Raw genomic sequence first — 23,295 nt, 5'->3', positions numbered from 1 at the left:
TGCGAAATGCTTATCGCCAGGTAGCTCGTAGCTCGTCGGTACATGGCGATGAGACACGAGCTGCTAATTTAGTTGTTGAGTCGTAGCTCAATGGTTCAATCTGTGTGACCTGAACTTTTGAACCGGTTCAGAGCTGTCACATTCACACAGCACGGCAGTGTTGTCGCATTATATATCTGTATGGCAGAACCGTTGACCAACATTCTACATTGACATTTGGCATTTGAATGAAACTTCAAAACATCTAACTGGATACTGGACATGACATTTCTACTAATTCTTATCCTAGACATGACGTGACCCGTAAATATCTTAGCTCAATTTTTTGTTGAAAATGTTATTTAGTTTTTTTATATAATAAGTTAAAAAATTAAACATGTTCACGTACATTCTAGAAATTAAAAAAGAGCTATTAGTGTGCGTATCCTTGTCGGTGTTATACTTTACCTATTATCTAGTAGAGGTAGTCAAGGTAAAGTGTATTCTATTATCTTGTAAGACTGCGTTAAGATCACTTCCACAATTAAATGTGTACCTATGTACTTAGAACTAGAATGTTTTACAGTGTTTTAAATTGCATTATTTCAGAAACCTATATTAATTTGCCGAAAAGGCGAATTCCGGGAACTTCTGGAACAGAATGTGCCGATCCTGAAAGAATATTATTGGCCCACGCCGTGGTGCGTGGAATCGAGGCTGCAGACAGTAATAGGCTCTCTACTACGTTCGCTGTTGTTGCCGCCGCTGCAATTTCGACGGTAAACAAATTATTTTTTACACAAACTGGATGCTTATAGTCTAATAAAGAACAATTCAATCCAGGATACTTTTCCCTTTCTATATTATATCTCATTGTTATGTTGAGATAATCTCCCTTTGGAATAACATGTAGACTATTTAGTTTTTTTATCTGCTGTAGTCGCCGGCGATAGCTAGTTGAAATATATTTTGTGACACAAAATTTCCAATGATTGATTACATAAGTTTCGTTTATAATATATAATATTATAACCTATCGTCCGCGATTCAATCCGCGCCGAAATAAAACAAGCCGTTTTTCTACATCAAATTTCAGGGAGATCTGTTTACTGTTCTGGAGGTACCCTATTAAAAACATCCATCCATCCATCTAAACATTCACATTTATAATATTAGTAAGATTAATGATGTAAGTTTGGCACTTGTGATATTGAGAAGGGAAGGTTTTTCAGAGAGGTGTTGAAGCTCTCGGATGGCGGGCAGGTGGCCCTGGACTGGCTGGAGGAGGGTGAGGCGGGTGAGGCGGGAAGGGAGTGTCGTGCCGTGCTGCTGGTGCTGCCGGGGCTGACGGGTGGCGCGCAGGCGGACTATGTGAGGTGCCTGGCGGCCGCCGCACGCCGCCTCCGCGCAGCACTCGTCGTGTTCAACAACCGGGGCCTGGGCGGTCTGCCGCTCACCACGCCGCGCCTCTACTCCGCCGTCAGCCACGAGGTGTGTCTTCTCCGCACTTCAAAAAATCATAAATTTGATGCTAAAAATATTGTGAAATGAAAATAATCGATTGTAGTTAGGCAATGCCCTCGCGCTGTCGTCGTCACGATCACGACGACATTGAGTGGATGCTAATGACCATTATTAAGGATAAAAGATATGGAAATTTTGTTATTGAAAGATCCAATATTAAAAAAAAAATACATTAACTGTTACTGTATATTACGAAAATAAAAAATGAACATGAATTTATTTACTGTATAAATAGTGACAAAATGTAATATTTGTGTGTGTGGGGGTGCGGTGCTGTGCGGTGCGGTGCTGTGCGGTGCGGTGCGGTGCGGTGCGGTGCGGCGCGGCAGGACGTGGGCGAGGCGGTGAGCGCGGTGCGGGCGCGCGGCGTGCCGGTGCTGGCTGCGGGCGTGTCGCTGGGCGGGCTGCAGCTGGGCCGGTACCTGGCGGAGCAGGGGGCCAGCGCTCCGCTGCACGCCGCGCTCATCGTCTCCTCGCCGCTCGACGTCGTCAAAGGTGACTCTCTCGAATCTATTTCCAAAGCACACCGTGAGATACGTTTTTTTTAATTTATTTTTAAGAATTTTACGCCTAGTGTGAGTATCAAATGCGTTCACACTGCCCGCGCAACAACAATAAAGGAAAAAGATGCACCTGCAAGTCAATGGTTGATTAAAACATTCATTAGTAAAAAATGAAGGAATCTCTCAAAAAGGGATCGATTACGGGTCGGAATAAGGGATTAATTAGGGCGAGTGATACATAACAGAATGTGGCGGGTGCAGGGTCGCAGTGCATGGAGCGCGGCGGACTGAACGCGGCGCTGTCGTGGCACATGGCACGTCAGCTGCGCGGCACGGTGCGCGCGCGACTGCCGGCGCAGGAGGAGCGCGTGCGCGGCTGCCGCTCGGTGCGCGCCTTCGACGCGGCCTTCACGGCGCCGCACTTCGGGTTCGCCTCGCCCGAGGAGTACTACCGCGCCGCCTCGCTCGCCCCGCGCCTGGCGCGCGTCGCCCGCCCGCTGCTCTGTCTCTGCGCCGCCGACGACCCCTTCCAGCCGCTGGACGCGCTGCCGGTGCGCGAGGCGGCGAGCAGCTCGTGCGTGGCGCTGTGTGTGACGGCGCGCGGCGGACACATCGGCTTCCTGGAGGGCTGGTGGCCGGCGCGCGCTGCGCACACGCAGTACGTGGCCCGCGTCGCCGAGCAGTACTTCGCGGCGCTGCTGCCGCCCTCCGCCGCCGCCTCCGCCGCCGAGCGGGCGACCTCCGCCGCCGCCTCCGCCGCCGCCGAGCGGGCGACCTCCGTCACCGGCGACGAGGCGGCGACTGACGCGCCGCTATTGTCCCAGTAATATTTAAATAATTTTGCACTCAGATAAAACACATGTCAACAATGTAGATATACTAGATATAGGAAAGTTATGCGCATACATTTATAAATAAAAGACAATAAAAGGTCGCTGGAAGGAGCGGGGGGGGGGGGTGTGTGGAGCTGAGCGCAGGATGTCGTTGTCCACACAAAACGCACAATCGAATTTCTGTGCACTGTCTAGAAAGAAGCCTTGAAGGATGTTCGTGTGAGAGGAGGAGGAAGCTCGTTGTCGATACAACAATGTGAGGAATGTCGGGCGAACAAACAAGTGCACTTACTATTTAGTCTATGTGAGGTTGTCCGCATGTCCGAGTGCGGAGACTCCGCTGAAGACTGCAGCCACTACTACGTAAGGATATCAAAGCTTTTGCTTAACTTTTATAGTATTATTATATTGTGAAACGAGCGAAACTGTTCCATTGAGTCTGTGATGTAACTTATGATGTTGAATTTATTTGAATTTAAATGTGTTGAGGTCGCATGAGGCCGCGTGAGGTCGCGTGAGGTCGCATGAGGCCGCGTGAGGTCGCATGAGGTCACATGAGGCCGCGCTTCAAGTGATGCTGCCATTATTTTATTAATATTGTTTTGTTTGGAAAATGATTTACGAAAAGGAGCTTTAATGGTTAATATGAATTCGTTGAAATTGATAACTTTTATTAGATTATGTATTTTATACTGAGATATCGCGGGCGAGGTATTTACAAGTCCAAAGAGAAATATACTCGTATTGTGGAGCGAGTGAGTTGTGGCGGGGGGGGGGCGGCGGGGGCAGCGCGGCGCCCACGTCTCGTATCATTTATATACGGACTACTATTAAACGTATTCGAAATGTATGCACAAGTTTTATTTTAAATCCTCGTTTGTGTGATCAGAGTTCAGTGAACGTCCCGAATGTATCCACATTTTTTTATAAGTTGGCTAACGAGCAAGCGGTCATTTGAATTCGACAAAATAACGTAACGACCGCTGCCCGTAGACGTCCACGATTGCAGATGCTTTGCCTAACTTTAATTGACGGAGAAGGAGACGCACAGAAAAGGAATAATTCCACTTCCTATGCGTCCCCTCTTCCATCAAATCCACTTCTCCTTCATATGCCTTCCTTATAAGAGAATGGTGGGAACTATAAGACCTCCGACACCACACTGATCAGACTGTACGTGGAATCTCTTGTGGTGATGGTATTTGAGCGGGAGAGCGACACATTCCTACAACAGATGTTATTGTTGATGAAGTCTATCATTGTTAAACATCGAGCCTCTCAAAACTTGAAACAGTTGTCCTTTTATGTACATCGTTTTGGTTAGAAAATAAAATTCAGATGTGTCGCCGAACATTATTTGATGGAGAAAAGGAGAAACAGGAAACTGATGTGAAGCAAGTGTTACCAGTTTGATGTTGACGATTGATGCGATGCAGCTCACCACCGCCGGACAACAACGACCACTTAGTTAGGTCTCCGACACCACACACTCATGTAACGAAACGCGGATCTTGTTAAAAGTAAGCTCAAAAAATGTATACAAACATGTAACTGATCTGTGTCTATATGACTGATGTTAAATAAATGTTAGAGATCTATATATAAAATGAAACAAATTCAAATATTGCAGAATAATTTTAATTAATTCTTGTAATATTGGCATAGTTAGTTTTATATAAAATGTGTTTTAAAAAATGCCGACGTGAAGTGAAGGAGGACGGAGGTAAGAAACACCAAACATCGATTCTTCAGTACCGAGTTTAGAGACACATTTTTAAATTGTCATAATTTTGTAAAGGATGCTGGAGGAAAAAAAACCTTTTGTACTGAAATGATCTTTAGATTTACAAGGAACATATAAAATTCACTGGAAAGGTAACTTTTTGTCCGTTAACTGTAAGTTTGTGTGAGATTATCTACCACTGCTGCAAGGATTTTAGTATCGTTTAAAGTAATTCATAGTCGCCTACAATGGCGGCTTCACTAAACATTTCTCGTTCGTTTTATCTCAGTTAAAGTGCGAGTGCTCCGAGCGATTGAGCGTCGTTCTCGTTACTTACACACTCATTAATCTCAATCGCATGCTTAAATATAAAATGATATAAATGCAAATAGTTCAAAGTTTATAAGCGCGTCAGTCAGCAGAGCCGCAGGTCGTGTCCCAGCGCGCGGCAGAACGCGGCCACCAGCCGCTCGGCGCGCTCCCGCCGCAGTCCGTGCTCCTCCTCCTCCTCCTCCGCCGCGCCCACACCTCCCTCCGCGCCCACACCGCCCCCCGCGCCCACACCCTCCGCGCCCACCGCGCCCAGCACGCCCAGCGCCTCGGCGAACGCCTCCGCGCGCTCTACGGCGCTTTCCTCGTCTTCTTCGTCACAACTACCGCCGTCCGATGATTCCTCGTCATCTGAAATTTGAAAAGTGAATAATAAACGTGAGTCCTGTGTTGTTGTGACATCACACACACACACACACACACACACACACAGAGCTGCAGCTGCGAGTCTCCCGGCGACGTCCCGGCGACGTCCCGGCGACGTCCCGGGGACGGGACAGGATAATTATAATACAACATTGCCTAGCTTTTTCCATTTCATCGCGAGAATTTTCTCTTAAAGTTTCACTGGTCTCCGTGAAACCCTAACTAGTTCGTTTCTTCTTCGACTTGGAAATCTCCAAATTTATTTAGACAAGTTTGGGATGATCGTTTTCAATGGGGCATTTTAATGTTATGATTATTCAATTTTGCAGTAAACGTTCTATCGGAACTTCTTACATAGCTAAATGTTTCAAGTGGTAAGAAATCGTCGAGTAAAACTTTATATGAATCGGGGCAACGGTGGACTCGGCCGCTTTTTTTTTTTAAATAAATAAAAATTACTCGGTAACAGAGTCGCCTACACAAAAAGTGCCGGAAGTGAAGGAAACACTGCCGCACAAATATTTTTATTCCTCATTTCTTGTATCATATAAAAGTCGTTTTTATAAACAATGGCCAGTGACACAGTTTATCATAAACTATCTTGTAAACCAAATGTAACACACCAATTGTTGCTCCGCACGAGGTATGTGGCATTGTATTAGGACATAACAAGCAGACACGTCGACTAACTTATAAACCTAGGACTTGAATGTAATACCTGAGTAAAAGAGAGGCGCGGGTGCGGCGCCGCGCCGGCGCAGGCCCGGCCACACGTGCGCGTGCAGCGCCGCCCGCGCGCGCGTCATCCCCACCTCGCCCTCCCCCTCACATTCCCCCTCTCCTCCCTCCTCGCGCAGACCCACCGGCTCGTAGCGCACGGAGGTCGCCCACGACGTCAGCGCCCCTGTCACACCACTATTGTAAATATGTCTGCGATGAACAGTGCACCAGCGCGGTGTGACTGGTGTCGGGAGAGACAGACGTACCTGTGGGGGCGAGGGCGTCGAGCAGGACGAGGCGCACGGCGCCGCGCCGCAGCAGGGGGCCGGCGCGCGCGCGTCTCTCCTCCGCCACGTCCGCGCCCTGACCAGTGCGCACATCTTACAACTATTATATGTATATGGCTAAATACAAAACAACCAAAAAAATTTGTACATATTGAGCGTTATCTAAGTGTTGCCATTTCCACGAGTCATTATTCTTCCTTTAAATAATAAAATCTTACTAATATTCAAAATGCGAATGTTTAGATGGATGGGTGTTTGTTTGAAGAGATCTCCGGAACGGCTCAACGGATCTTGATGAAAAATGGCACAGACGTAGAACATAGTCTGGAAGAACGGATAGGCTACTTGTTAAGTTTTTTTTAATTCCGTGCGTTTGAAATATAAGTTTTCTTTCAAAATATTGTAATCAATTTGTGAAACACAGTGGAAAACTGTGAACTTCAACTTGCTACAACTAAATAAGTCTGTTTATTTAGAATTATTTTGAGAAGCACTTTATAGGTGCATTTTCCAATAAATTTGTCCTAGCAACAAGCTTGAGAAACATTGCTGAGCTGCGGCGCAACTGCAGCGAGCAGGCGGAACACGGCCGGCCGGCACACCACACACGCAAGGCGCTTTAACTGACTATGCTGGTCACAAATAAACTCTGACACCTTAAAGGGAAGCAAGAATAGAATCCGCACTATTTGTAACAATACAACAATAACAGCATAAACTTATTTTGCATCTTTTCTACAATGAGACTATATTATTTTATAGCTACTCTAAACCCAACTTAACAATATTTTTGTTTAATAAGATGTAGGAGAGAAAAAAATCATAGATTGATAAACTGACTGAATGAACCCTAAAAACCTGCACTTGTAAAAAAAAACTTGTATTGAGTATATATGATTCATGAAGCCACCTCAGTCTCTGTGAGATAGATGAGATGTGCATCAGCACGCGGCAGTGTCGGAGTGAGCGCTTCATCATCTGGTAACGCCTGCAGCCGCACGCACACCTCGTAGTACTTGTTCTCAAGCCGCCAGACACGCCAACCCGCCTCTTTGTACTTGTTATCTTCTACATCATTGTCTATTAATTCTGTAAGCATTGGTAATTGGCTAATTGGACTATAATAAACCACTAACTTAGCACTAAGTATTAATGTTTTAAATAAGTGACTAATCTTATACTATAGACCTGACACTTAATCAGCAATTTTAGTACAATGTAAATATTAAAATAAACTTCAAAGGTAAATTTTCCAATATTAAATGCAAATAAGTAACAGCCAAGGGAAAGCAATTAAATGTGGTGGGAAGTATCATAGTGTACTCTGAATCCTATAACCCTAGTTGCATTGTAAGAGACAGGAAAGCTGAAGTGGCTGCTTGTAGCACCACAGGTACTGGGATCAGGGGAGGTGATAATTGTACCATATTTGGATAAAAAAAGTCAATAAAATACCAAAAAGTAGACAGAGATAAAAACATCGAAAGTGTCGAGAATTTTCGTTTAATTGAAAGATTTATGTCAGACTAACAGAATGATTTTTTTTGGAACTACTTGAAACAGTGTGATATGTATTAGTAGGAGTGTTACAGATAACAAGAGGGCAGCCCATTTGATGAGCTAAAGCTATAGATTACATGTTTAAAATATTTACTATAAGCCAACAAGTACCTGAAATAACTTTTGTCGCTGTAATATTGTCCGTTGCGCTTACTAAAATAATGGGTAAATCATATGACGACATAATTATATCCAAAATATAGTTAAATCATGTCTTACAATACTTTTAGATCTAATTCACTATATAAGTAAAATCAACTAAGGTTAACTACTAACTTAACGTATAAGGAGGAATGGTCTTGGATTGTAACTGAATTGGGTAGTAAGTTTAAGTAAATTAAGATTTCAATAAAAACATTTTCATCGTTGTCATTTCAAATGTCAAACGCTTGAAATTGCCACTTCTTCTTCTTCTTCTTTTTATTTTTGGCTTTGGCACGGTTTGTGCATTAGCCAACGTCAGGTAGAAAAATTGCCACTTGCACTTGACTTTTTGATGCTTTTTGACATGAATTTTGTGTCTTGACTTAACAGTAATCAGGAGGGTTGCTAGCTTTCTAAAGAGTAACCGAAGGGAAAAAACGCTACTGAGTTTCACATTTTGTTCGTACATACCATACATACCGTTACTATGCACGATGTTTCGTATTTAAAATGTAACATTCAAAGTGTGCACGCAGAATCTTGAGTTGTGGACTTGTCGTACTTAAGTAAATCGTTTTAAAGAATTACTTTTTATATTAGTGTTTGTATTTATAAGATTTTTCGATTTTAAAAATAATATACAAAACTACAAAGGTGTTAGAACTTTCACAGGGAGAATATTATTAATTGGACATTTAAAATAGTATCTTACTAATACTTACTAATATAAATGCGAAGTAAATCTATCTATCGGTCTCCTTGTTTGTCTGTCTCTCTTTCACGCCAAAACTAATGAACCGATTTAAATTAAATTTGGTATCCAGATTGAGATAGTCTAGAGCCCGAGAAAGGACATTGGCTACTTTTTATCGCGAAAGAAGAATATTATCGGGGTTGAAAGTGGAGGTTGTAAAATTTGTAGGGAAGTCATTTGTCATTTATAGGTATATAGTTGAAAGCTTGAAACTTATATTTAGGCTGGTAATTTGATATAAATAAATTTGAAATTCAAAGTTTGCAAATATTTTACCCTTACGAAGACAAAATAACAATAGTGATAAGGAGATGAAAGTTTGTATGGGAATGTGCAAGGTTTATTTGAGTGTAAGTTTAAAACGTTTTATTGTAATGTTTAATCCGTACTGATATTTGGGTGCGAAACCTGGAAGTTGGCAAAAGCTACAATCTACAATGCATTGGGTCCAAGTCTTCACCAATCGCTGCCTCGATCCTAGGTATTTTCTTTACAAAAATGATCCGCCACGAGGAACTACTGGCACGTTATAGACAACAGCCGATTCGTCAGTAAATAAGACGCCGCCAGTAGTTATGAATTAGCCATACGTTTCGTCGGGATCCCGGTTATATTTCCAGGGAGGCCCTGGAGTGGATCCCGTTAGGAACAAGCAGACGTGGTCGTCCATCGCTCCACTGAGCGCCGCCACGTTTGTTTGGGACGACCTCTGAAGCCGACATGAAAACAGTCGGGCTGCATGGCACGAGACCAAACAGCCGAATATAGAGCGAGCTAGCGGCGCACTTTGGACGCCCTCTGCCTTGTCAATACAGTATTTCACGGGAACAAGGTCGTGGGCACAGTTAGTTTAACCCATATTTCAGGGGAACGGATGGATTAACCCGGAGTTAGGATGAGTCAGTACTTGCATACTCTTTGCCCACTGGATCAGGTTTCCTTTTCAATCTATAAACTTTGAAGTAATGTCAATGTCAAGTGATGTCAATGTCGTTTTAATATATGATCCAAGAAAAATATTTGGATCAAAATAAAAGTTATCGACAAATTCGTGTATATATTTTACAACTTTGCAACTATTTAAGAAATAACGTAGGACTACGTTATGGTACTTTAAAATTGTTGTTTACTGCATAGCGATAAATATCCATCATGAATAATATAATATCATGGACCGCTGAAGATGAAGCCATCATTGCGACTAACACAGATGCTACAGAGTGCAAGCGATGCGCCGTAGAATTGGGCTACTGGAAAGATGATTACATTGTGTATTTCGCGAAACATGTAGACAGAAAAGCTCCCGAAATTAATCGCGGCTACTATGCCAGAGTTAAAGCCATGGAAATGTTTATTCACCAGTTTTTGGAGGTCGGTAACTTCATTATTAAAAAAAAAGTCTTTTGCAGCATACTTCTAGTTATCCATATTCGAATTCAAATTACTTTACTAAATATTTTTACAAATATTTACCATTCAAATAAACATCCATTTTTCATCATTCATCAAACATCATTACCAGTGGCAACTAGTGGAAGGTCATAGAACTGGTGGTGCCGGATCTCCCTATGCTCACTTACTAAATATAGTAAAGTTCCAGTGAAATTAAAATTTTTATAATTGAATTTGTATTTTGTAAATGAGACTTTTTTTTTTATTTTGTTGTTTATTTTTTTTATTTTTTTATTTTATTAGTATATTATCAACATGTTTCTTTTAACCTCTTACAATGATTATGTGGATCATATAATTTTATGATATTTCGTTTTGTGTTGAATTTCAAATTTTTCCTGCTTATAATATGGTGTACTAACACACTTTAGGATGAGGCGCTACTATTCATCACTTATGTATCAGCAGAACATATTGTACGCTAGAAACGTGGGTGATATTGCATTCAGGTGTTAAGTTGAGATACCCAGAAGCAAGTTGTTAGCTTTACTTACAAACCTTGTATCAGTACCACTTACAAACATGCATTTGCATATCATATTATGTTATGTATGAAAGTATTTGCAGGAAAACCTGTTTGTTAAAATGAGTAAAGTTTGTTGATTGGTTTTCAGCGGTGTGGGACAAAATGCCAGATCATCAACTTGGGCTGCGGATTTGACACTCTGTACTGGAAGTTGAAAGACACAACGCAAGCGGTCGGCAATTTTATTGAATTAGATTTCCCTTCTGTAGTTGCTAAGAAATCCCACATCATCAAACGAAATAAGCAGCTATTAGAAAAAATATCTAATGAAGGTGAGAATGTTCTTATCATACTATTATACTTATATTCAAGAAAGTTTGGATGGATGGATGTATGTTACTACATTGCTTCAAAATGGCTTAACTGGTTTTGAAGAGCATATAGGCTTCTTTCTAAGTTTTTTAAATACAGCGCGGATGAAGTCGCGGCAAAAGCTAGTTATTTATGACTTACATGTAAAGTCAGGTTTTCAAAATGATAAGGGCTTAAAATATATATATATGATAAATGAAAAAATAATATATGAAAATGTAATATATAATATCAATTAATGAACAGATGGCGAGGTAATGATCAGATCGGGCGACCTGCACTCGGACGGCTACCACCTGCTGAGCTGCGACCTGCGCTGCCTGAGCGAGGTGGTGCGCAAGCTGGAGGCGGGGGGTGCGGGGGGTGCTGGGGGTGCGGGGGGTGCTGGGGGTGCGGGGGGTGCGCCGCCCACGCTGCTGCTGGCCGAGTGCGTGCTGGTGTACCTGCGGCCGGAGGCGGCGCGCGCGCTGCTGGAGCACCTGGCGGGCGCGTTCCCGCGCTGCGTGCTGCTGGTGTACGAGCAGTGCAACCTGGGCGACAAGTTCGGCGAGGTGATGATGCGCAACCTGAGCGCGCGGGGCTGCGCCCTGCCCGGGGAGCCGCACCGCCGGGAGCCCGCGGCGCAGGCGGCGCGCCTGCTGGCCGCCGGGTTCGAGAGCGCGCGCGCCTGGGACATGGACACGGTGTGGCGCGCGCTGCCGGAGGAGGACCGCGCGCGAGTGGAGGCGCTGGAGATGCTGGACGAGCGCGAGCTGCTGCAGCAACTCAACCTGCACTACGCGCTCAGCGTCGCCACGCGCGGGGAACTCTTCGCCGACCTCGACCTCAACGCCTAGACTGGACCGTCTCCTCCAGAAGTCGGGCCCCGGCTCCCGGAGAGCGCACAATGCGTCCCTTCCTTACGTCTCTCATAGATTTATCTATCACTTGAGCAGTAAATTTAGATCGTAGCCGCAAATTAAGGGTGCATTAAATAGACACACGATCACAGAATGGATCTCGATCTCTTGATTACCGTAAATAAAAAACAAGAGTCTGTGCGCGCGAGACGTGAACGACTTTGATCGAGTGAACGTTTTATTGCTGCATTTTGAATGTCGTGGAACTTATTCAATTTTATGTTATCAAAATTTCATATTCAGTGCATTTCCCGAGTGTAAAAATGATTAAAAGTGATCGTTTTAGTCTCTGAGTGGATGTACGTACGTACGTACTTACGTCGTCGTGTTGTTGTTGCGTCTTATTTATAATGAAGTGTATCTCTGCGGTGCTCGAGTGCACATTTAAAACCTCTCGATGTGTACATTAGCCGTTTTTCCTTATTACTTAAGTGTTAAATAATAATTTTATTTATGATATAAATGATGTACTACTCGTCGTTTCGTTTTACTCGCCACCTTTCCCGCAATATAAACGTGTTCGTATTGAACACAATCGACGATACATTAGGATGAATTTACTAAAAACCAGTCGCAATTGCAGATGCGTTGCTTACCTTTAATCGATGGAGGAGAATACGCACAGAAAAGGGATATTCTTCTACAGACCCGTCCCCTCCTCCGTCAAAACCGCCACCCTTTGCCAATCTTTTCATATAAGAAAAGGCTTACGTAGGCTAAACAGTTACAAGAGATATAAAATAAAAAAAATTAAAGATTAAAAAACCTTTTTTAAAAACAATCTTTTATTATGTTCTTAATAAAAACAAAAGCTAAAAAAGATCGAAAAGACGATCAAAACAAGGCCAAACTCGATGAAGTTGTGTCGTTCCATTGATATCCATAACTAATCAAGACCAGCACAGTGACTGGTAAAACTAAATTAACAGTTTGTAATGTTTGAGAGAATTGAAAATCTAAAAACTTGCTACAAAAAAGTCAGCGATGGCGTTTGCCTTTCTTTTATGGTTTATAAAAGGCATTTTGAAAATCGCACGTTATTTGAGGTTTTATTTTTTGGGTATTACTATTAATCCTCCAAATGAATATGTTTCAGGGTATCCTACTAGTCAAACCCTAACATTTGATATCCATATTGTAGGAATGGTAAAATGTGTCATCTGCCATTTTGTGGAGGCGGCCATCTTGCATATATCCAATATGTAGCTAGATGTGGGGGAGGCACTGATGACCTTGGGCAGCCAAGATATTTGAAAACAGTGAAAACTTCTCTTGGCAGTGGACGCTGCCAAGAGAAGTTTTCAGTTTCAGTTTTTTTTGGATTTACGATTAACATTGAATATAAAAAATTACATCCAGTTAAATTTATAAAACGGGGGTGACTCCCCCTCCCCTCGCTTAGCGTCGCAATGCCAACACCAAAGTAAAAATATCCAGTTTTATCAAAATTAGTTCAGGAATTTTATGTAGGGATCGAAAATATATATATATTTTTTGCCTAACAACAGATGAAGTGCTTCGAGCTCGGCCTCGAAATGAAAAGGCGGTCTAAAATTATATCGATAGAACTTTATTTAAGTAAAAGGTGTCACACGTGCGGCGTGCAGGCGGCGAGCGCGCGTCACACGTGCGGCGTGCAGGCGGCGAGCGCGCGTCACACGTGCGGCGTGCAGGCGGCGAGCGCGCGTCACACGTGCGGCGTGCAGGCGGCGAGCGCGCGTCACACGTGCGGCGTGCAGGCGGCGAGCGCGCGTCACACGTGCGGCGTGCAGGCGGCGAGCGCGCGGCGCAGCGCCTGGCGCACGTCGGCGCGCCCCTCGCAGAACACGTGCGTGGCGTGTCGCTCCACGTGCACCAGCGTGTCGTGTCGCGGCAAGTGCACGATACATCCGTCCGCGCCCGCCTCCACCCGCGCCTCGCCCAGACCCTCCCGCGCCAGCTCCCGCAGCAGCGCCGCCACGTCCGGCGCGCCCGCCGCCACGCTCTCCGCCGGCGCGCCCCCTGCGCCCGCCGCGCCCCCCGCGCCCGCCGCGCCCACCGCGCCCCCCGGCACCGCCGCGCCCGGCGCAGACAGCTCGAGGCGCGCGTCGCGCAGTGTCAGCGCCGCAACGAGCGGGGCGCCGCGCAGTCCGCCGCGCATCTCCCGCGGCAGAGCGCGCGCCGCCAGCTCGCCGCACAGCATGCCGCGCGCCGCACGCCGCTTCACCGCGAGCTGGCGCGCGGCGCCGCGCTTGATGACGGTGACGGGCACGTCGGCGAACACGTGCGGGCGCGGCGCGGCGCCGGGTGTCGCCGGCGCGGCCGCGTACTGCTCGGGCAGCACCAGCTCGCGCGGCCGCAGCTCGCGCACCAGCTTGTTGGCCTGCGCGTAGTTGAGGGAGGTGTCGATGGGACAGTGGAACGCCTTCATGCTCAGCGGCTGGAAGGGCGCCAGCGCGTCCATGTACGGGAAGTCCGGTTCTGTCGAAAGCAAAAGGACGACGTCATCGGTTCTGTTGGCGGGACGGGGCGGGGCGGGGGATGGGGGCGAGGGGCGGGAGTGCAGTACCTGTGAATATGATGGCGTGCGCGGGGTTGTTGGCCCACAGCTCGACGAGGTGAACGGCGGCGCCGAACCGCAGACTGGGATGTCCGCAGAACACGACGCAGGGCTGCAACACAAAGCGCACCGGTACGTCACACGAGGCGGGAGGTGGGAGGCGGGAGGTGGGAGGCGGGAGGTGGGAGGCCAGAGGTGGGAGGTGGGAGGAGGAGGTACCTGGCGGAAGTCCGCGCTGAAGGCGTCGTCGTGCAGGGCGCGCGCGTGTCGCAGGCGGCCGGCGCGCGCGAGGGCGGCGTGCGGGAAGGGCTCCTCGGGCACGAGGACGCGCGCCTGTTTGCCGGCGGACACCCACTCGGCCAGGATGTTGCTGTAGGCGAGCGAGGAGTCGGCGACGGGAGACACGACGTAGAGGGGCACGTGCGCCAGGCCCGCGCCCTCCAGGTGCGTGGAGAGACACTCGAGCAGGTCGTAGAGCACGCCGGAGGGGTAGACGGGCAGCAGCACGGAGCCGGCGGCGCGCAGCGTGACGGCGGCGTGCACGCAGAGGTCGCCCAGCATGTGGTCGGGGTTGTGCGCCGGAGTCTGCGTGAGGGCCGCCAGCAGCAACACGTCGGCGCCGCGCAGCGCACTCTGGTTGATGGGCCGCGGGTGAGTCGTCAGCGTGCTCGACCCGCTCACGTACGCGATCTAAGTCATTGCCGCATTCTTAAACTCGCCGTTTCCATTTTGTAGCACACATTTAGTTCTAATTTAATTATAATTTTGTATTTCGTCACACTAAAGAAATTTGTAACCATTGATGGGTGAAAAAAACAAAATATAATTTTGATCAAGTTTCAAGCGAGTTCAAGTAGGTAAATGTGTAAGAAGAGGACGAGACTCGACCTTCTCGTGCGGCGTGCGCAGCACCCAGTTGGCGGAGCCGAGGCAGAAGCCGGAGCTGACGGGCGTGGCGTCCAGCGCCCCGTACAGCGGCACGCGCTCGTCGTACCCCACCACGCGCACGCGGGACAGCGCGCGCGCCAGCGCCGCCCGCCCGTACAGTCGCCGCCACGCGCGGGGCCGCGCGGCGTGCGCCAGCGGGCCCGGCAACACGTGCACCAGCTCCTTCCAGCGCCGCGCCGCCGCGCCCCCCCCGCCCGCCGCCGACAGCCACGTGCACAGCTCCTCCAGGTAGAACCTGCGCCCCACACCGCGCTCGTCAGCTTCGCCCCACTCGTCTCCACCCACCCCCAACCGATCCAACTCGCTCCCACCCGCTCCCACCTGCCCCCACCCGCTCCAAATAGTTCCCACCTGCCCCTATCGCCCCCATCCGCTCCAACTAGCTCCCACTCGCCCCCATCCGCGTTACAAGATCATATTCGTATTTAAATAATTATTGCTTCTTTCATCTGATGTTAAAATCGGTTAAGCAAACTGAATACATCCAAAATGGAATAATCCACTAAGTTATATTACAATATATGAATACTAAATATTTCATATACAGATAATACATTATGAAACGTATACCTGCCAGTTTAGTAACAGAATAAAGATTAAAGTAAAAAAATAAGTATATACCTTCCAATTTGCAAGGTGGGTTCAGTGGCATACACCTGTCCCTTGAAGCCGGTGTCCTCGGTGATGAAGGGCAGCGCCATCATGCAGGTGTAGTTGGATATAAGAATCACATCCAGCTGCGAGAAGTCGACCACCTTGTCCAGTGGGGGGCAAAACTCGGGAATGCTGTCTACGAACACCCGTCCGCAACATTCCTTTAATTCCTATTTCCAAAAATACACATCCATTACATAACATTGACAATGTGAAATGCCTGTGTCTTCAGCTTTTTACTACCAACATGTATACAACAACATAACTCAGACACTGCACTCAATTAGATGTGCATACATTACACATATGTGTAGCTTCCTATGCATTACATTAAATTAAAAAGGTTTACTGGGATATTTCACACAGAGGTCCTACAACAGGACAAACAAGTATTCAGAATTCTAAAACAGACACATTAGCCACCAGTTGATTTGATTAAAAAGGTGCAATAGGTAACATTAATGATTAGCATAGCTCCGTAAGAGAACAAGAAGAGTACCCCTTCAAGCAGGGGGTCGTTGAGGTGGGGCGGCGTGTAGGCGGGCAACGCAGCCAGTCGTGTGCTGGGCACCGGCGGCAGCGGCAGGAAGTTGAGCACCGACTGCGCTGACAGCCCGCAGTCCAGCATTATCATCAGCTCTTTGAAAGACAGCACGAAGCATGGCTTGGCCGCATCGCTGCTCAGGCAGTACTGTAACAGCAACCAGTGCACACACATTAGCAGTGCACCACTCTGCTGCTCTATAATAAATGTTATGTTTATCAAAATGTACAAACACATGAGCCAGCATCAACAATTACTATTTATTGTTTACAATACAATTTTATTATGTTTTTGATAGAAAATGTCAATCATCAGTCATGTCATATAAAACCAAAATTTTAAAATCCTTAAATATAACAAAAATCAGTTTTAAAATGTATTTGAAAGTGTAAATTATTGGAAACAGGTATAACTTATATAGATTAACATCTCTTTGTATTGCCTACACAACCCAACCAACCATTGGTCTCTTACCATGGAAGAGACTTAAACTTATATTTGGCGGTCAACAGGATAAGTGTGAGAAATTGTTATTTGTCATAGTCACACAGAAAATATCTACACTATGGGCCGATTTCTTTTCTTGTTCGTCCTGTCAGGTGGCATCAGAAGTTTGATATCTCTGAGTGAATAAAGTTTTGAAAGAACAATGCAAGACCGATTATCAAGAATATAGAGGTGGTAAAGAATAACAGTACCACTGAAGTATACGGGGATCAGTAACTAAAGCGACAAGAACTTAAAGTTTTTCTATTTATAATGTTTTCTTACTTATTTTCATTTTTGCTTTATTTTGAATTATTGATTTTATATTATATTTAATTTTAACATATTCCTCCCAAGTGGCTGGCCGCAAAAACTAAAGCCAAAACTTTAAGGTTTTATAACCTTGTGTGCCGACCCCACATGAGTGGGAAAAGGCCAGGGAGATGAATACAATTTTATTTATAAAATAGTACTTAATTTATAAATGGTAAGTAGAGGGTAAAGATTAAATTAAGAATCAGTCGTCAGCCCATTTACATCTCCACCATCACTAGGTCATAGTCAGCTATTCTGGCCCAGAATGTATTGGTTACCTTCATACACATCTTTGAATTTCTTTACAGATTTATGTAGGTTAGGTTAGGTTAGGCAATTGCTCGGCTTCCACTGTTTTAATTTTGTGTTGTATTTCGTTTTATTTACTTCATTAAACAAATATTATTCCAAGCAATATTTTAATTATTTTGTCTTGTTATGTTTACAGAACGTATGCTCGTTTACGATAAAATATAATTTGTTCTTACCAGTTTCATGTCGAAATTGTCTTTCTTTATATCAGAATAAATATTAATATAAATTAAATTGTTTAAAACCGCCAAACAATTTTTTCATTTCCTAAGCATGATAACTATTACATACAATTGATCCTCATTTTACAATTCGGATTACAGAAAGGAATAAGGAAAACATAATGTAAAATAAACTGTTTTATATTATATCTTAACCTATAAATATAAATTGTGTTTATTTACTATTTGCGGTTTGGGTTTATATCAGTGTTGCCAATGAAAATTGACAATTACCCGGTCGTGTACGTGTACAATGTGTAAAAAAGCCGTGTTTGTATTTGAGAAGATCAAAGGTGGGCCCTCGCATTACTTAAAAAAGAAAACATTTTTCCACGGAGACGACGGCGCTGTTTCAACTTTTTTAACATTATGTTATGGTTCATTTGTCCTTCTATTTGATAAAAATCACAACTTTTACATTTAAAAGCTATTTCCGTAATCACAGTCCTAGCACATAAAAAGAGAATTTATTATGAATTGATACCTGTAGATTTTTGAAAAGCTTTGTGATTTGTTGGTTTGAAAGCCATAGAACACGGTAATTGCCGTAGCATTGGCAACATTGCGGGGCCGGGAAGCGTTTGGAGCAGAGTGGATCTTGGCTTGTCATTGTCAGTTCACTGACAATGACAATCGTCAAGTCGGATTTTTAATTTTTTTTTTAAATTTTATGACCTGGTAACATAGACCTTTAGGTCATATCTTATTTGGAAAATGTCCATTACTTTGGAGTCACTACACTTCACTTCACTAAGATTCGTCGTTAAAATTGTTTGAATTGTATTTTTATGTAACTATAAACGGGTTTATAGGATGTTGGATTTTGTAGTAAAATGTTAAGTGCCGACGGGCGGGAGGAAGAAAGACACTTAAATGCATTGGTAACATTAAGTTCACTAGGCAGCACAAGTCTTTGAATTAGGAAACTTTGGCAATCGAAAATAATGTGGTAGATCGTTTCTTCTTCTGCTTGACAGTGTATACATTGGTTCCTTGTAACAATGCCTAGTTGCACCCAAGTTGACCAAAAAACATGTTAGGGGAACGAGACGGTGGCATAGTGCCGCCCAAAAAAAATAGTTTAGGAGATATCGAAAGAATAAAATTAAGAGAATACGAAAAATACTACATCGCGTTACAATGAAAAGCACAATTTTGCTTTATTGGCTTACGTAGGTCAAACAATATTATGACCTACACAAAAATGATGTATGGAATACTTATAGATCCTTAAATTTGCTAAATAAGTATTTGGTGGCCAATATCTATCGTCTATGGATGTCTCACAATTACCATGTTATGTATATAATTCTGACCAATAGTTTGGAAGATATCAAATGATCAAAAACTACGCGCATCCTAAAAATGCTACTGCGGCGCGCGACTGCACAAACTGAAAGGCACGCTACGATGCATTATTTCGTTACTTTTGAATTAGTATACTGATTTTGATAATTATATTTCTTTTTTAGAGGATGAGAGGTTATCTGCTGCATTTTAAATTAGTTTTTTGAATTGAAGTACATACATATTAAACATATTAAATAGGAAAGTCCTCTTCTTTATTTGTCTTATTTCTGTCTTCATACGTATTGAGGAAATTTGTAATAGAACTTCAAATTCACAAAAATTTGAGAAACAAAATAAAAACTTTAAGAAAAAAAAGAGCCGACTTCATAAAAAACAATCTCAAACAACATGCATTAAAAAGTAATATAAAAAACAATCTCAAACAAAATGCACTAAAAAGTAACAAAATAATGCCATGAAAACTGTTTTTTTTATGAAGACAGCTCTTTTTTTTTTCTTAAAAATTTTATTTTTTAATCCATCGCCACGCTCCTCGCCGCCCTACTCGTCGTAAAATTAGTGTCTGCAGTCTTAGAAACTCGATGAGGTAATGCCTGTGCCTGTAGGCATAGATAATGCCTGCAAGGTTATAATCGTCAGGCATCACCTCACGCGCAACCTAAAGGTGTGAGGTTTAAAAAGATTTATCACAAATCGCAACACTCGTAAACAGATAACGAGCACAATTTGTACTTAATGTTGATAAGATATCAACTGGCCGTTTTTCTTACAATACATATGTTTCCAGTTTTGTTTAAATGTATGTAAGTGTGTATTAGTATCCGTGGGTAGCTTCCTACTGCCAAAAAACCTGTCCAAGAAACACCTTGTCATCCATAATATCATCCCTCTCATGCATTTAATATAGTATTAAGCGTAGGTACACGCACACACACACGCACTCACACGCACACACACACACACACGCACACACCACAGTAAAGTATAGTGCTAACATACATAATGTACTTTCCTTCAAAGTATTACAGTTTTAATATAGAAATAGCACCTTAAATATACAAGTTAGGATTTTGTTATATTGTATATTACTTATTATTTTTACCTTGAAGAAAAAATAAAAACCAAGACGTTGTTATTTCCACCTATTTGGCTAATAAATCAATAAGGACAATATTTATGTTAGTTAGTTACTATAGATTAGAAAGAAAGAAAGAAAGATTAGTGATAACATTTTCAGGAAACTCGATGAGGGATTTCGGCTCTAAAAATTGTCCATTTCAAAACTTAATTAGACATACATAGACAGACCAGGATAGGGTTCAGCAACTCTCAAAATGAATTTTAATAAAAAAAGGTATCATCAGGAAACCTGATGATTTTAGATCACCATTTTAGACTACATTTTATGATATATGATTATTTTAGGCCACAGTAATAAAAATTATGCGTGCGTGCGTTTATCTTCTTGTCGTGAAACGCTGAACATTGATCCATCTTTGATCCAGATTCAGTTAAGCACTGGACACTGGACACTGGGCGCTGGGCGCTGGGCGCTGGGCGCTGGGCAGTTCATGTTAGCTTGTGCTATGTCTGGTCACGTGTTGACGTTGCAAATTCTAGAACCTGGTCCCGACGTACATATAGATTGTGAATTCATGAATATTGATAATTATTATTCATTTGTAATATTCGAGAATAAAAAATCGTTATCTGATTATTTTTATTTATATTGCGCAACATTTTCATAAAACGCAATGTCAAATGACTGTGTATTATTCACGTAGTTTGTTTAAAGTCGACTTTGCTTCAATCAATCTGTACAAAGCTGCAATAAATGTTAGTTAAATTAATTTGTTTTGCATCAATTACTTCTTACTACTAAAGTTAAAAAGGACTCGGTGCCTGAAGCTTCAGAGCTGACAGCACGCGTAGTTTCTGAGGTGAAACTGAGTATCTGGACTCCATAAGATACGTAATTCACACTGTCAGCGCACTGCCAATTTTCTTCTACCGAGATGGTTACGCTCGCGGCGTACATCCTACCGGCGCCCCTACCTGCTGACACATGTACGCACTGGACAAGGATGATTCGGTGACTATTGACAGTGCTAGTGATCGCTACCCATGGACATACAAGTTAAAAGGTTGCAGACCAGTCGTTGAAGTTAAATGGACGGAGGAGAGGACGAAGAGAAAGAATATTTCCCTTGATATAAGCGGATTTGGCGTAAGCGATATCTAAGAAACACTAGGCTTCCTCCAAATCCGCTTCTCATTCCTTCCTTCCGCATTTTCCTTCATATAAAAGGGTGAGAAGGGGATGAGGACTAGAATTTGGTCCCCGAAAATAAATCCAACCTCACCACCAGCTCAGCCGTTTGGTAATCTGAAAACATTAATCAGTATTTAAGGGCATGAAGTTTCAAGTTTTACAGTTAGAAAAAATAAAAACAAAATATCGAAATAATTGCAATATGAGTAATATTACGGTTAATCATACAATTTACCGTTCAAAAAAGATATCTGACATTTGTTTATTTCGAGCATTTAAAAACGTTTACTTTATATGTAAACAGTTAACAAAATTGGTGACATTGTACATGTAAAGAGAAAGTCACATATCGTACGTCATGTTTGTTAGCGATGAAAAAGGAGGAATTATACTTTTCCTTTTTAAAATTAGTTTAGTACTTATGAGAATGTGTTTGATTAAATTGCAATAATAGCGCGGAGGAAGCCGCGAGGAAACAGCTAGTAATATCATATAACTTTTCGGAATTAAAGCATAACTAGTTGATAAATGGCTTGATTTTACCGCTACTTGTACATGAGTAGTTACCGCGATGATTGGCCGAGCAGAGACGATTTATTTGTAGTGTAATCGCCTTGAATATGAGATGTATCGTGGTCTCGCGTCGCGCCTCCTAACTCGCTGTAACTAATGCGTCGCGACGCATACTCATACATGTATTTACTTGTAAATCAGTGGAGTCTCGGATGATAGCGCGGACGTCAAACTTCACCAAAGGAATAACTAATTTATGATATACTAGATGTTTCACGCGACTTCATTCGCGTGGGCTATCGAAGTAACAGAAATATCTGCACATCATTTCAAATCAGGCCCTAAAGGCTGTGCCTAAATGAGTCCGTCAGTCAGTTAAACCTTTATACACAATTATCTTGTAATTACCAGAAAACACATATCGTATAATCGAAGAAAATATATATCGATCAACTTTAAGAAATAAAAAAATATGGTAAAATCGAAAAATTATCCTACAAAAAATCTAATTATTAGTCAATTGCAAAAATAAATCAATATATTTGCGCGCAAACACAAAGATATCGCTTGTAATAATAATTTCCGCATTTTCTATGAATAACAAGTCACCATGATATTTACCTTCTCCCCGCTCCCCGCTCCCCGCTCCCCGCGCACTCGCTTCACCCCGCTACTGCCAACACATTTTCATTAATAAAATGACGTAGTATTTTGTTTGTAAAATGTATAGTGTCCATGTCTTTACAGGCTTTTTTAAAATTATAATTTTTTTATGGGTAATAAAAAAATCCGTGTATACACACGCTTAAATAGAAGTATCCAGTACAAGTGTGTTGGTTGTGGAAAATTTCTGTACAGAACAATTTTTACTAATATATTCACAAAACACACTTTGAGGTCTTTGCTGACAAATGGTTACATAAGAAAAAGAACTATTTTTGAAATTGGTTTTATTTTTCTTCGTGAAAGTGAAATTAATTTTGTATATGTCTGAATGTGGTTTAGAGCTGCCAAGTGCGCGAGCCTTGTCAGACACTGCCGTCCTAGCCTTTTCAGATACCTACAGCTGAACAAACGAAGAACACAAACGAAAACATTATTTTATGTTCTCGGTTAGACATTTATAAAACAATACAGATGAATTGCAATTTTTGAAGTCTGTGAAGCTTACCTTTGATTTGTAGAGTCAACAATATAGACCGATATTATAAATATTATAATATCGATAATAATATAACATAAATAATGAAAAATTTGAATAAACGCAA

The 23,295-nt window shown here is 43.1% G+C and overlaps 4 protein-coding genes across 4 annotated transcripts; 2 read left to right on the top strand and 2 right to left on the bottom strand.

The window, feature by feature from the left end:
• Nucleotides 1-35: 35 nt before the first annotated feature.
• On the top strand, nt 36-2,833 carry LOC106710890 (phospholipase ABHD3). Its single transcript, XM_014503073.2, has 5 exons — nt 36-472; nt 589-758; nt 1,212-1,470; nt 1,833-1,998; nt 2,268-2,833. The coding sequence occupies exons 1-5, from the start codon at nt 377-379 to the stop codon at nt 2,831-2,833; spliced, it is 1,257 nt and encodes a 418-aa protein (XP_014358559.2). The 5' UTR covers nt 36-376.
• A 3,227-nt stretch (nt 2,834-6,060) lies between these two features.
• Nucleotides 6,061-8,326, bottom strand: LOC106710888. Its single transcript, XM_045681589.1, has 5 exons — nt 7,937-8,326; nt 7,176-7,354; nt 6,245-6,341; nt 6,114-6,162; nt 6,061-6,070 (listed from the first exon to the last, which is right to left on the bottom strand). Exons 1-5 carry the CDS (start codon nt 8,007-8,009, stop codon nt 6,061-6,063), a joined length of 408 nt encoding a protein of 135 aa, XP_045537545.1. The 5' UTR covers nt 8,010-8,326.
• Nucleotides 8,327-9,693: 1,367 nt separating this feature from the next.
• On the top strand, nt 9,694-12,485 carry LOC106710887 (leucine carboxyl methyltransferase 1). The gene is made up of 3 exons (XM_045682852.1): nt 9,694-10,094; nt 10,790-10,973; nt 11,260-12,485. Exons 1-3 carry the CDS (start codon nt 9,876-9,878, stop codon nt 11,847-11,849), a joined length of 993 nt encoding a protein of 330 aa, XP_045538808.1. The 5' UTR covers nt 9,694-9,875; the 3' UTR covers nt 11,850-12,485.
• A 1,180-nt stretch (nt 12,486-13,665) lies between these two features.
• On the bottom strand, nt 13,666-18,070 carry LOC123722113 (integrator complex subunit 9). Its single transcript, XM_045682718.1, has 7 exons — nt 17,887-18,070; nt 16,553-16,744; nt 16,021-16,223; nt 15,340-15,634; nt 14,671-15,141; nt 14,461-14,563; nt 13,666-14,372 (listed from the first exon to the last, which is right to left on the bottom strand). Exons 1-7 carry the CDS (start codon nt 17,893-17,895, stop codon nt 13,666-13,668), a joined length of 1,980 nt encoding a protein of 659 aa, XP_045538674.1. The 5' UTR covers nt 17,896-18,070.
• Between the last annotated feature and the right edge of the window lie 5,225 nt (nt 18,071-23,295).

This window comes from Papilio machaon, chromosome 2 (assembly GCF_912999745.1).
Source record: "Papilio machaon chromosome 2, ilPapMach1.1, whole genome shotgun sequence".
Lineage (NCBI taxonomy): Eukaryota > Metazoa > Arthropoda > Insecta > Lepidoptera > Papilionidae > Papilio > Papilio machaon.
Note: the sequence above shows the minus strand (reverse complement) of the source record. Positions and strands in the feature narration are given on the sequence as shown.